General features: G+C 51.1%; 1 protein-coding gene across 2 annotated transcripts in view; it reads left to right on the forward strand.

Annotated features, from left to right (window-relative positions):
- Positions 1-5,962: 5,962 nt before the first annotated feature.
- Positions 5,963-13,720, forward strand: part of larp1 (La ribonucleoprotein 1, translational regulator) — a 28,123-nt gene continuing 20,365 nt past the window's right edge. The window contains exon 1 of one of the 2 annotated variants that reach the window (XM_069195341.1): positions 5,963-6,589. In XM_069195341.1, the coding sequence (XP_069051442.1) occupies positions 6,223-6,589 (367 nt within the window). In that variant the 5' untranslated portion in view covers positions 5,963-6,222. Of the gene's footprint in view, positions 6,590-7,778; positions 8,002-13,720 lie in introns of those variants that run through there. The other variant, XM_069195342.1, reaches the window with a different exon arrangement.

Consider the following 13,720-nt stretch of genomic DNA (forward strand, 5'->3'; position numbering starts at 1 on the left):
GAGAGACGCGGGAGTCCTGGGTTCGAGCCCCTGACGGTGGGGGGCCGACCTAATGCGGCAAGGGCGCCCGCCTGAGCCCCCGTTGCGTTACAATATACTCATATAACTGAAGATAGAAAATCCTTCTCAGCCCATTCCAGTTCAGTTTGGTTGTCTCTGCCTGTTGGTGGTGAGCCAGTGAAGTCAGCTCCCTACATACCAGGCAAGAACGAGCACGTTTCTAAGATTTCTGCACTGTGCAGAGAGGGAGGGTCAGGGCTGTGACAGGAAGGCCCTTCCTCCTGAAATGTGACACGAAAGCAGGTTGTGCTCCTTCAAGGCGTTGCTCAGCCTTTAGGGAAGATCTGGTCCATGCGGAAACACAGCGAACAGCAGTGTAGGTGAGTGTGATACAGGAAGGCTGATCTGGAATGCAGGAATCACTTCCCGGCTGTTGTGGGTAAACCAGGCAGCTCCAGATACTCGACTTCGACTTGCTGTCGAATATTGGCTTGTTACTGTTGTTGGGTTTTACTGCAGCTATTCGGGAGCTGTACCACACTTATCTAAAAGGAAATACTTCATTGCTAAAGGACTAATAACATATTTACAGAAGTGGAGGTTTTTCAGGTAATAATAATAAGATGAAACTTCATTTCAGATACAGTCTTTAAAGAGTAGCATAAGCACATATAAGAGACACAAGTGGTTACAAGGTCCTTAGAAAGTGCAGCAGACACAGACGCCAATGACATAAAAGCCTTTCTGAACAGAATGGTTCTGAGTTGAGATTTAAATGCACTCAGCATAGGTGACTCCCTGATATCCTTGGGGATAAAATAAGGGCGGTTGCCCATGTTGTACACAATGAAAGGAAGGAAGTGCAAGCATTGCCCTGCACACCCACTGAGACAGTCGTCCACAGCTACAAGCTCCGAAGTGACATACAGGAGGCTCAGCACTGATTGGAGGAGCAATGCTGATGTCATCACAAGTCATTATGGGGCATAGCTGGGAAATTGCAGGGACTAGTATTGCAGTAGTAAACTTTGGTCCTACCACAAGTGGGGCAGACCCCACCGCGTGCTGCCTCCTGGAGATTCCCGGTCTCTGGGGCTGCCGGAGTGACCAGACGAATACTGGGAATGTCTGGATCATTGAGCCCAGCCTGCTCCCAGAAGAGTCTCCACTGCTTGATCCACTTGGGCCAAAAAATAACCTACCCAAGTGATGCATCTTAATACAATACAAGTCCCACAGCCCATTTCAGCTGCTGCTGACACTGGCAGCCCATGTGTTTATCCCCCTAGCATGTAAAACGAACTGGGATCATTCAGAGACTGCACGTTGACTCAAAAAGGGAACCAGGCCTACGTCTGTGTAGTGCTTATGCACGTTGGAGATTTGAGCCTAACTGATTTGTTTCTTGTCTTGTACAACATCCATCGGAAAGTGGTGGTATGAATTTGGGAAAAGAACGTGGGCATTATAAATGAGCGGAGCTCCAAGCAGCTTGATTGACTGCCAGTAAACTAATGATCCACTTAATCGGCCTGCGATTCTGAGTGTAGTGTGTGCTTGTCCCTCGTTCCCCATGAATCCCCTCTGGTGTAGCTCTGACTCCAGAATCATTCATATGAGTGTGAGGGGGCAACCAGGGGGGGCGCTGGCCTGGGGACCCCCAGGTGAGAGGGGCAGGCTCCTTGTGGCTGTGCCTGTGGGGGGGGGGGGACAGGAGACCGGCCCCTGTATCGGATGTGTCCTTTTTCACCGGTCGGGACTCAGCTGTGTGAAACCCTGTGGAGGGGCTTTCTTCCTGGACGGTATCTGGTGCTTCGCAAACAACAAAGAAACCGCCGCCGACAAAGCCTGGGTGGTACAGCTCTGCATATCCGCCAGTATTTGCGCGGTTATTCCTGAACTCCCAGCCGCCGGAACAGGCGCCCCTCCGGTCTCTGTCTCTCTCTGTCAGGGTGGCCAGCAGCTCCGAGGCTCCGCTGCAGCCTGGTGCTTACTGTGCACATCCCACGTGTGGGATCTGCTGACCAGCTGCTGACTGCGAGTTTTGTCCCCTGTCTCCTGCACTTATTCAACTGGCGATTGCATTACTAAAGGGCTCCAGCGGGGTGGACAATGCCAAAGAGCTTTACATGGCACTGATGTCATTGTGCACAAAGAAAGGGATTCTGCAGCTAGTCGGGGTATCAGAGTATTTACCCCTGTGCAACAACAGGGGCTACAGAAAAGGCCGTGTGTGTGTGTGTGTCTGTGTGTGTGTGTACTCGTGCACATTTGTGTGCATATGAGCACCTCTTCGTGTGTCTGCTTTGGAGCAAAGTTATTTCAGAATGGCTGGGGCTGCCATGGTGGAAATTCGTCGGACATTCGGAGCTGTTCAACCTGTAGGGATCGCGTTTTCTTGTTTTCTTGAAATGCACTATCACGGTAGACGAAGAAAAGGGTCAGGGAATTCCCCCGTGTGTCAGTGACTGGGTCGGCATCACCCTGCGTCTTCACTGTGCTGCTGATTGCTTCGCGGGGGTAAAGAACAGCACCCTGGGGCGGACATGCAGGGGGTGCGCAGCTGTTGTCGGACAGAGTGGGCTTCGCCCTCGGTCACAGCCCCTGTGTGCGCATGGCCAGCCCCTGTAAGCTCTGATGTGTTTAACTGTGCTGTGTAAATATACTGCACCCTGAGAGATGAGACCAAGAGACCAGGTGACCACGTAGATCAGGCGACCAAGATCTAAAATAAACTCTCCACCAAATGGGAGTGCTATAGCTGGAGATTTGGAAAATACCCTTTTAAAATTTCGCACCTGGTTTTCACATTCAGTTGTCTGTGGTTTTTAAGTTCGGTCACAGCTTACGTTCAGCCACCGTTTATCTTTCACCACCCTGCTCGTCCTGAAAGCTGTAATCAGCAGTGAGACAGACATCTTCGTCCCCTTATCTGGCGCAGCTACAGCGGCTCACAGGCATGAGCTCCACTGCGCATTGTGTACAGGCCTGTTGGATGGGACAGGAGTCTCTTGTTAGAGGCTGAAAGGGTAGACAGGCAGCTGCAAGAGCAGCTCGAGGGAACCATGGACAGTTCCCTTGTGGAGGTGGACGTCTTCAACAGTTGGGTGGACACCATGGAGGCAGAAGGACAGAAAACCGAGACAGATGAAGCGGACAACGGAACGTCCTCTCAGCCTACGACAAAGTGTCCTTGCAAGGCTGTCTATTCCAGCTGAGCCTATTTCACGCTTACAAAGCACAGAGCCCGAGCGCGTTAAAACCACAGGAGTGCTGGAAACTCCTTCCCTACTGCCCCACAACACTTTCACACGTGTGGTATAAGCTAAGCCTGCTACCTGAGGAAATAAATCTGGCACTCCATGAAGCGCTAGGCCTGACTACAAGGTCCCTTCGTGTTTGTGTTTGCTCCATTTTGTGCTCAGTGTTGTGCTGCACACACATCAGCTCTGTGCACTAAGGAAAAGCTGTTCACTTTGTTTTAATAAAGCCTCCTTTTCTGTGATACCATTCTTTCAATCATTAGCAATGTCCATCCATTTTCTATCTGTTTTATCCAATTCAGAGTCACAGGGCAGTCAGAGTCCACTCAGGCAAGCAACAGGCACAAGGCGGGTTCTACCCTGGACGGGATGTCTGGGTAGATGGATGGGTTAATGGATCACTGGGCACACACAGACACACACTCACACCAGGGACAGTTTCCCAGAACCCAGTTAAACTACCAATATGTAGTTTTTGATCTACAAACTCCACACAGACAGCACCCCAGGTCCAGAATTGAGCCGAGGCTGGGTCAGTCCCGAGCAGAAAGGTCAGGGCCCGTCTGACCCCGATCAGCCCCGCCCAGCTCCGGCGGCCCACAGCCAGCTCGAGAGTGCGCTGTCTCGGAGCCGCACGCTCGCACAGCAGGGTGTAGGAGGAGTGGAGAAGAGAGCAAGGAGGGTTCTGATTGTTCCACTGGGCCTGGGCTCACCCAGCCAGTGCTGACACCAGCTCCGATCCTACCAGATTTATTCACCTGTGGGACGGCGTGTCAGGTCCCATGGATCAGGGGTGTCTTCCATGCTGGAGCTCCACTGGCCTTTAGGACAGATGAGCAGGGGGCTCCAGCGCTGCTGGTTCACACCCCGCAGGGTCGGGGACTGTCTGCAGGGTCGCAGCACTGGGACACAGGGAGACCCTCCCAGTTCAATGAGCTCAACTGTCCAATGTATTTACCTCTCAGCGGAAAACAGATGGGAGAATTCGGCCGTAAGTATATAAGAACTCGATGCCCATCGTATTCCTACATCTCTTTCTTTATTCACTGCAAAAAAAAAACTGTTTACAGCCCCGAAAAGGATAAATAACGGAGCCGTTATGAAAACAGCAGGCGAGTGGCAGCTGACTCAGCACGTTTCTCTGTCGGGACACAAACACGGAGTCCGACAGGCATGTCCGAGCCGAGGACCCGCCGCTTCTCTGCACACACGACTCCAAACCCTTCTCCCGCTGTCATGCCGGGAGCCCCAGGAATGTGCCTTGGGGAAATGTTTTTTTATGGTATTTATGGTCAGATATGTGTTCTGGTATCAGGGAGGCGTATCATTCAAAGAGACGGAAGAACCGCTGTAACTTTGCTTTTCGCGGATCTGATGAGATGAGGTTACCGTGCACTCCACTCCGGAGGGGTTTTTTTCTTGGTGCATATTAATATTTGTGGTTTAAGCTAATATTAAACATTATAAATAACAAATTAAGTAGTTGTGCCTCTGTAATTCGGTGGGGTTTCCTTTAGCTTGCTGTGAATCCGGCTAATTCATTATCATTCCTGCAGATGACCAGAGCGCTAATTTAATCTAAAAACTTTTTAAATGAATCTTATTAATTTACTGGGTTTACATTGTGCAATGACAGCGGTGGTTGGCTCACATGAACCGGAGGGCGGAGACGTCGCCCGGAACCGGAAGCGGAAGTTCCTCTTCGCCTGCAGTTCCCTGCTCCGCCTCGCGGCGGTGCGCAGCGTGCAGGAAGAGGAGACAGCCTTGCTTCCTGGACTCCGCACAGGCTGCTGCCCGTGTCCCTCAAGCATGGCCGGGGGCAGCTTAGGGACCATCTGCAAATACCGCACGGTGCACTCGGAGTCTTAAGCAGGTTTTCTGACATGCAGACTATCAACGCTGCAGTACAGCAGCTAGGGCAAGAATTAATAATGGCCCCATGGAACATGTCTGGACACCCACCGGACCCTGGCAGCAGCCCCCTCTCCTGTCTCCCCATCCTGTGGCCGCTGCAATGTGTGTTTTAGACCAAAACGCTGTGGTTAAATCCAGTCCCACGCGTCACCGCATTTGATCAAACTGGCAGATGGACAGGCGCTGCTTTGCTCTCGTCAGGGCCTGGCCAGCACAGGGACCGGAGACCCGTGAGGAAAACCAGCTTGCATCTGTCCTGGCGGGGTGGGTGTGCTGGTGGACCAGTAGGAGGTGCTCTGCCCCCATATCGTGGCCAGGGACCCTGTGCTGTTGGGGTGCTGTCCCGGGGATGAGATGCGAAACTGAGTACAGATCCAGAGGCAGATTCTCACTTTTCCACCTGATCCTCTGTGCAGCGTCAAAACTAACAAGGTGGAGTTCTTCCAGCCCGTTAGTGGAGGACATTCCCTTAAATGGACATTTAAAAAAATGTGAAATGTGTTTAAACTCATTAGGAATACAATTGCATCTGGAACCGTATGAAAGCACATTTTCAGAGTTCCTATGACTTTTTTGTTTTGAACAGCCCGAGAACACCAAGCGTGTTTCACACCGCAAAGGAAAAAACAAAACAAACTGCTTTAGAAACAGTGGGCTTTCGACTTATCGAACTAGGACTGATTGGCAGCCAGTTCATAACGGGCTGCCTCTTTAAGAGGCTGACGTCATCGACCCGGCTCCGGGTCGCGCGCCTGGCTGCGTCGTCACTCCCCCTGGCGTGCGTGCGCGCCGCCGTCGATCGCGTGGTGTGCTTCCATATTGCTGCTAGTAAGGGAGACCAGCGACATCGGGGGTTTTAAACAGGCGCTCGGAGGGATTTTGTGTTTTAATCCGCAAGTGGCCACTCTGCGTCTTAGACTGAAGGATATTTGGTCTAGGGGTGGAGTGGAGAGAAGAGTGAGACGAGCCGGATCGGGGGCGCACAGTTCGCGTTTTCTCTCGCCAGTTGTAGAAGGGCTTGCGGGGTAGCGAGAAGAAGGGGGAAATGGCCACTCAGGTGGAGACCCTCCTGCCCGGCAACCCCCTGCTGAAGCCGGAGGAGCACGGGCACGGCGGCGAGTGCCCGGAGCCCGGGGCGGACGGCGGCGTGAGGCGAGGCGAGCCGGGTCCGGCAGGCATGGCCGCTCAGGAGCCGAGCCCGAAGCAGGCGAAGGACGAGAGCAACGCGCAGGAGCAGGAGAGCCTGCGCAGGGAAGCCGGGGCTGCCCCGAAAGACGGGGTCACCCCGGAGGAGGAAGGCCCGAAATGCACCAAAAAGGAGTTCACTGAGGCGCCCCCTCCCAAGGTGAACCCATGGACTAAGAAAATGAACACGGTGACCGTGGTCAGTGTGAATGGACAAGCACATCATGGTGTGTACCTCCTAACATCTTTTCCAACGCTTCGCTTGTTGCTTTCGAGTGCCGTGGCGGGGTGCAGCTGGCCCGGACGGATGGCAGCGGGGGCCCTCCCCCCGAAGGCCAGCCCGCAGGGGGCGCAGGTCCCCCCGGGCAGCCCTGGGTGCAGGCCCCGGAGCCGCTGTGGGGGAGAGAGGGGGGTGTGCGGTCTGGCCTGCCCCAGCAGACGGTGCGGGGCGCAGCAGAGGTCGCGTCTGCGGCGGCCGGGATCGTGTTTCGGGGCTGCGTGCGGCCGGGAGGGCGCATTTCGTGCAAAGGGAGCCCCGGCGAGGGCCTGCGGACTGGCAGCGGTGCGGCGATGCGTTTTGGGGGGGGTTTGCACGCCGGCGGCCGGCTCTCCGCTGTGTGCCAGGGAGTGGGCTGGTCGCACCGAGGGCACACCGTGCGCCGCACCAACGCCTATGATTAGCATATGTTGTGGGGAGGGCTGGTTTTTGCGTCGGGCTTGGCTTTATATATATATATAGCCCTGCCTCGGCTCTTGAAGCATCCGAAACATGCGGGGTTATTGGCAAAAAAGCTGGAAATCCATGTGATTTACATGTGGTTCACGTTTTAGTCACTCGTGGCTTTTCCTGGTTCCCCGAGTACACGAGCGGAATGGGGGGGCATCGCTCAGTCGGCGCTGCTGTCCCCCCGTGTCTCTTTTTTTAATTGTTATACCTATTTCAGACAGATGGCCCAGAGCTTGGGCGGTAGCATTTCCTTTGGTTTTTGTTCGTTTTTACCCGTGTGAGAACGTGAGGGTGGCACGAAATTGAAAGGAAAACCGTTTTGTTTTCAAAGTCTTTTATTTTTTTTTATTTCAGGGAGGTAAAGCGATTGTTTTAACTTTAGAGCAACCCCACTGGCCACGCAGTTAAGGCGGTGATTGTAACAGGGACGAGTCTCGCCCACCCCCCCTTCCCCAAACCCTCCTGCAAAAAAAAAACCCGAAGGAACCAGCGTGTTTCGAGGCTCAGATCTAGGAAAAGGTGACTTGTATTTTATCCCCCGATAGTTTCCAGCCGTGTTGCGGCAGGGGTGCCCCTCTCCGGGGGCTGTGGGGGTCGGGGTGCTCTGGAAACTAAGGCAGAGCGTTGCTAGGCTCGTCCGCGTTACCCAGAATTCCCCCCGCCCGTCGGCAACGTGGTGTCTTCCTCTGGAAACACGTGATCTCATGGGCGCTGCGCCGCGGCCGGGCTCGTCTCCTGGGGGGGCTCGGTTCGGGCTCCGTGGGGCCCGGGGTCGCTTGAGTTTGACAGGGCGGGGCGGGGACGGGCCGGCGAAGCAGCTGTCTGAACGGAGAGCAGCGCCGTTATCCCCTCCCCCCCCCGCCGGCCGTGGTGAGGCGAGGGGAAGCGTGGCTTCTTGCGCAGCTGCTGCAGGTTAGGCGGACGGGTTTGTTCCGGACTGCCTTCAGAGCAGCTTCCTTTGAACCGTGCTCTTCACTTCACTTCACTCCCGGGGTCGTGGTCATTAGCCGTGGAAGGCACACAGCCCGTGCTGGCTGCTTTCGTGTCTCGGTCCCCCCCCCACCACCAACAAGTCTGTTATAAAAGTTGTTTTTTTTTAAATAAAAATAAGTTCATTGAGGTAGAGTAAATAACGCGTGTTTGCTCAGGGAGATAAAGCTGTTTGCACTGTAGAGGTAGAGGAGAAAACTCCAGTGTTTTTCGTTCTTTGCGAAAATAAAGGGACGAGTTTCTTCCCCCAGTTTAAGACCTGTAACATCCAGTCACTCTGTAATTTGAGTGAACTTTGACCGGGAAGTCCACAGGTGAACAACACCTCTTATTTGAGAGAGCTGGTTTGGGGATCAGTATTGTTTTTGTTTCTCTTTTAAAAGGTTAAAGTAACAGGGTTACAACATCTATGGTTTTTCAAAGGCCTGGGAATGAAAAAGGAAATGAAAACCGACTTTTAGTACATTTGCCTCCCTGGTTAATATTAAGGCTAATATCTTAAAACGTGTTATCCAAGGTCACGGTCCTCTGTTGTGTGAAAGGTGAGACACGTGTGAGAATGTCAGGTGTTGTGTGCCAAGCAAAAGGCTGTATGGACACAAGAGCAATAAACAGTGCTTTGTGACTTTTGCTCACTGACTGCTGTGCGGGGGCTCTCCTTGGCTTTTGTAAGTAGAGACTGGAAGAGAACCGAGAGCTTGATTTTTCAGAATTTCTTTGAAAGTGTAATATTTGATCTGCTCGATGCGTGTAGGGGGTGTTTTTGTGTCAGTGGCAGGTCATACATCTGCTTTGAGTTCGACAGAGCCTTGTATGTGTGTAGTGGACGAGTGTTTCTGAATAGTTGCTATAAGTGGTGAGATTTGCCTTTATGATGCACCATAGGTACTCCTTGAAACTGGAGGGATGCCCAGTTCCTAAAGGCTGGGGTAGAGGGCACGTGGCCTGTTGATGGTGGAAGCCTGTGATGACTGTTCTTAGTTTTAAAGAACCCGAAGCCGAGTCCTCGCACAGCCTGTGCGCTGACAGTAAGAGGCTCGTCTGCAGTGCAGCAATGCTGGGTGACAACAGCAGGCAACACGCTGCCACGCTTTCCTGGATGCTGGAGCAGCGCTCGTTAGCCCCTGAATCCAGGTTTACCCAGTTTGCAGACAGTAGAGAAGCATGGGCCTGGTCTAGTTTTATTGTAAGAAAGTTTGAAAGACTATGCTGAAAGTATATTGACAGATAAGTGTTATTTAATGTACTTTTAAAACCCTGCAGTGTATGATTCCTTAGTCCTTGAAGCTGAACGTAGTGGCGTGTGTAGTGTCAGATGCAGTGTCCTGTTTAGACGTACCAGCGTCAGCGTGGTTGTGTGCTGCAGTAGGAATGGGGCAGATGTGTGGAGCAGTGGGCAGGGTTCTGGACTGTAACTGGAAGGTTGTGGGTTCAAGACCCAGGTGAGACACCGCTGTTGTACCCTTGACTGGGGTACAGTACCTCACCCACACTGTTCCAGGAAAACACCCAGCTGCGTAAATGAGTGCAAAACTAAGTTGCTTCAAATAAAAAGCTTCAGCCAGAGAAATACATGTAAGCCTGTTTTGGTTGTTTGGTGTCTTTAAAGAATAACTGTTAATGTTTCAAGGTTTATTGAGTACACTGACGTTGTGCAAGTTCTCTTTCACAGTTTCGTATCTCAATATCATCTCGCCTTCTCTCTGCTCATTGATGGGGTGTTCCGGGAGAACACTTTGGGTTTGATGAGCCCGTTAAAAATTAATGTACACAAAGCAGGCAAGTGCAGATCTTGTTTTGTTTGTAGTATACGATTAACTTCTGTTCATTCGAATACAAAAGAGGGAGTTAGAAGCAAGATAACAGGGCTGTGAGGAAAGAATTGATATTGATCATCAGTATTACAAAACATTTTTTACAAAGCAAAATGGCCTATGTCATAAAAGGTAAAATGTAATCAAATTCCTGGGCAGAATAGAAAAATCATGCTTCTTGTTTTGCATTATGGAGATTTAATGAAGTGAAGTTCTAAATGTCTTCTGCACAGCGTTGCTCTAAAATCTCCAAGGCACTGCTTCCCAGAAGGAGGAACTGCTAGCAGAGAACTGCAAGTGATGCACAGGCTCAAGAATAAAACAAATCCCAAACTCCAGAACAAATAAACATGGACAGGAGACTCCTGTTATCGAAGACAGCTGTCTAAAGCATTTCTTCTCGGTATAATCTCTCCTCTGAGCATGTCCACCCTCAATGGAGAAGCTATTTATAGTTGTGACATGTTAACTTGGTTTCAAAACAGTAGTGGGTTAAAGTTTATGCCAAACTGTCCTAGAACACTGCATTACCAGCCTGTATTTCAGTAAGGTCTTTGTTATTGGAATAAATGCATGTAGTTATGTATTCTTTAGTATAGCATTTGTGCCTTGTGTTTGCACAAAGGGTAGTGGGAGTATGGAACAGGTCTCTCAGCCATGTTGTTGAGGCATGTACCTTGGCTTCCTTTAAGTAATAGCTGGATGAGATCGAGCTCGTTGTACCCGAATAGCTTTTTACTTTCAAATTTTCTGTTTCTTAACTGATGATTTTCAGGTATTTCAGGTACTATCAAAGATGTACTGGTAAACCTGAAAAGCAACCTTGAACATGTCAGACCTTTTCATGGAGTGGTAATTAGGGTAAAGAAATTAACATTTCTGTTATTTATTCAGCTAGTAACATCACCTGTTACAATGTAGTTCCCCAACCTTGATCAACAATGGGAGATTGATTGTATTGCAAACATTTTTTCATGTTTCCTATTCCTGACATACTTAATGACACTTAATGACAGTTCCAGCCTCGGCACAGATGCCTAAAATAAAACTCCTACCAAAAATAGGAAAATAGTCTGTCTGATATGGTTTTGGGATTAAAAATTTCTGTTGGTGTGATCCCATTTGAAATTGAATGAGCTACTGTATGTTCCCATAAGTGGATAGCATGTGTACTGGTGTTGGAGCTCCAGTTCCAGATTTAATTGAGAACTGGGTTCTGTCCCTTGCAGATGAATCCCTGCTGTAAAGATTTATCGCGCTGTGGAGTAGAAAATAAGAAAGGTGCCTTTGTTCCAAGAGGACAGAGATCCAGTCGTTCACAGGCCTTCCCCTCTCCGCTGTGGGTCGGCACAGCCGGTGCTGCTCTGCTCCTTGTGTGCCTGAGACGTTGTGGCGGTGCTGCAGCCCGAGTAAGCTGCCCCGCTGGTGGGGCGTGATCCGAGCGCAGGACTCCAGGGGCTGAGGTGTGCGCTGTCCATCCGGAGGCCTCTGGGTGACAGGATGACTAGCGTGCCTCTCCTGTGCTGTGCCCGAGAGGCTTGGCTGGCCGTGTGGTGATGTCGTCGGCGGACCGTGTGACTTGTTTGCGATGGTGGTCCGAGCCTGCAGTCTTTCTGAGGAGCGGAGCCCCACGTGCTCTTGGGCGAGCAGCTCCTGCAAAGCGAAGCACATCATCCTTCTCGCTGCACGTCTAGACCTGCGCGCCACTGGCTTGCGTCTCTTTCGCCTCGTGTCGCTCCGTGAAAGACAGCTGGTAGGCTGGAGCGGGAGAGTGTAGCTCGTCTTTACCCTCGCCGAAACCGGAGCAGTGACGTCGTCAAGACTGGGGTGGGAGCTGTGGGGTAATGCCGACTGATGTGACTAGATTATAACGGAGTTTGAAGAAAATACACGCGGAGGGGAAAAATACAGCTCAATGCCCTTACAGATCTCAGTACTTTTTCAGCTGTTGAATGTCTGCGCATGTCATCCCTGGAATCTTCTTCACTGTCACTTTAATTTCACAGTGTGGAAATATCTGCAGACCTTAGGGACCAATGCAGATTCAAGCCACAGGTCTTCAGTATAATTATTAAAATCAGCTCGACGTGATCTCGGTCCTCCGAGGCAGGTCCAGTCTGAAAGTCAGATAATGCCTTTGTGCAGCAGTGGCAGTGCCTGGGCTGCATTGACAGCAGGTGTCAGTTTGTAGTTTTATCAAACAGTGTTTTGGGAAACTGTATTTACTGTGTAATATGCAGCAGTGTACAGCACATGAGCCTGCATGTAGTCCTTGTGGTTTGTTGCAGGTTTCTCCTGTGCTTGTCCTGTTCAGTTTCAAGCAACTAGTGGTGAATGTTAACAGCCAGCATCGCCAAACCGAGACATTTTGACCGGGAAGATCCAGCTGCCGTCATCTGGAAATTTTTTAAGGACTCTGTTTTAAGCAGGGGTTAAAGTATTAAAGCATTTTACTAAGGATTTTCTTTGTGACAATAAGGATTTCCAGATTTTACGGATTAGCCTGTGTGTGGCATTGAAAATTGCCGGTGACGTAAGCCGATATGCAGAATGTCAAGAGGAGCTGGTCAGTATTGAGAAAACGAGTGTTTTTGTAGCGGGTGTGCTGACATTTTAACTAACAGGTGTGGTTGGTAAATTTGTTGTTAGTTTGCCATCAGCAGCAGGTGTACTGTGAAAGCCATGGGGTAGGAGTATGTGTGGGCACTGCTGGAAGCAGCACAGCTGTGGTGCACGAGGTTGCTGATGTGCTGTCCCGTTCTTCTCATAGATCCCCGGAAGGGGTGTGCCTGTTTGCTGGTCTGAGCCCCAGACGCCTCGTGTCAGCTCGGCTCCACTCAGTGATGCTCTGCAGTGCTGCCAGTGATCAGTTACAGGTGGAGGTGTGATTCTTCACATTGCTAGAGAGGATCAGGCTCTACCTCAGGCGCACTCTTGCAGGCGAGAAGCTGGGGCCCGTGTGGTCATTCGGCCCCTGCGATGGCATGTGGCCGTCCCCAGGCTGGGCTGCTGATGTGCTGGCTGAGGCCGCCTGGCGTTTCTGACGCGGGGGAGCTGGAAATGCGCTGGCAGTGAGGGATCGCAGGTGAGCTGCTCCGATGTCAGTCGTGGTGCGGACTCGTGACTTCTTGTCTTCAAGATCGGGGCCCGTCCTTGACTGTGAGTGCACCACTTGGCAGGTGGCATGCGTTTACATGGAGCTTGTAGATGCCTTTTCTTCAGTCTTAGATTGAGTTGCACGTCGGCGTTGATCTGTCACAGGGAAGTCGTTTGAATATGGCGTGTAGTGGTATCTGTTTTAGGCTGCTGTGCAGACGCAGAAGTGCTATTTATAGCCTGGTAGTCCGCAGGCACTTCTCTACTGTCAAAAAAACAAAATAGCATATGTGCTTGAGAATTTCCCCGCGTTGCTCACCTGATCCGTAGGAAGCTGTGATCGTCTTTGCTGGCCAGGTTGTGTTCCGCAGGTTGCGGCCCGTGTTTGTCTCACGCCCACGCGCTGGGGCCGAGTGATGTGGTTCCCACGAGCTGTCAGTGGTCGCAGGGCCCGTGTGCTGATGGGCTGGCACAGGTGGGCACGTGACCTGGCACAGCTCTAAAATCTCACAGGCTTTTCTGGACTGCAGTATATATATTTGTCATTAAAGTTATATTCCTCAAATTGTAGGTCATTTTGTTTATACCTTGAGAACATTCCTGAAGAACAGATATGGTCTTTGTTGATAAAATTATTCCAGACTTAAGCGGTGTGTACATAGCAATTAGAGGAGATTTTACCTGTGTGGTTAATTTATCATCTGTTTTCTAAACTTATATAACACTTCCTT

This window comes from Lepisosteus oculatus, chromosome 11 (genome assembly GCF_040954835.1).
Source record: "Lepisosteus oculatus isolate fLepOcu1 chromosome 11, fLepOcu1.hap2, whole genome shotgun sequence".
NCBI classification, from domain to species: domain Eukaryota; kingdom Metazoa; phylum Chordata; class Actinopteri; order Semionotiformes; family Lepisosteidae; genus Lepisosteus; species Lepisosteus oculatus.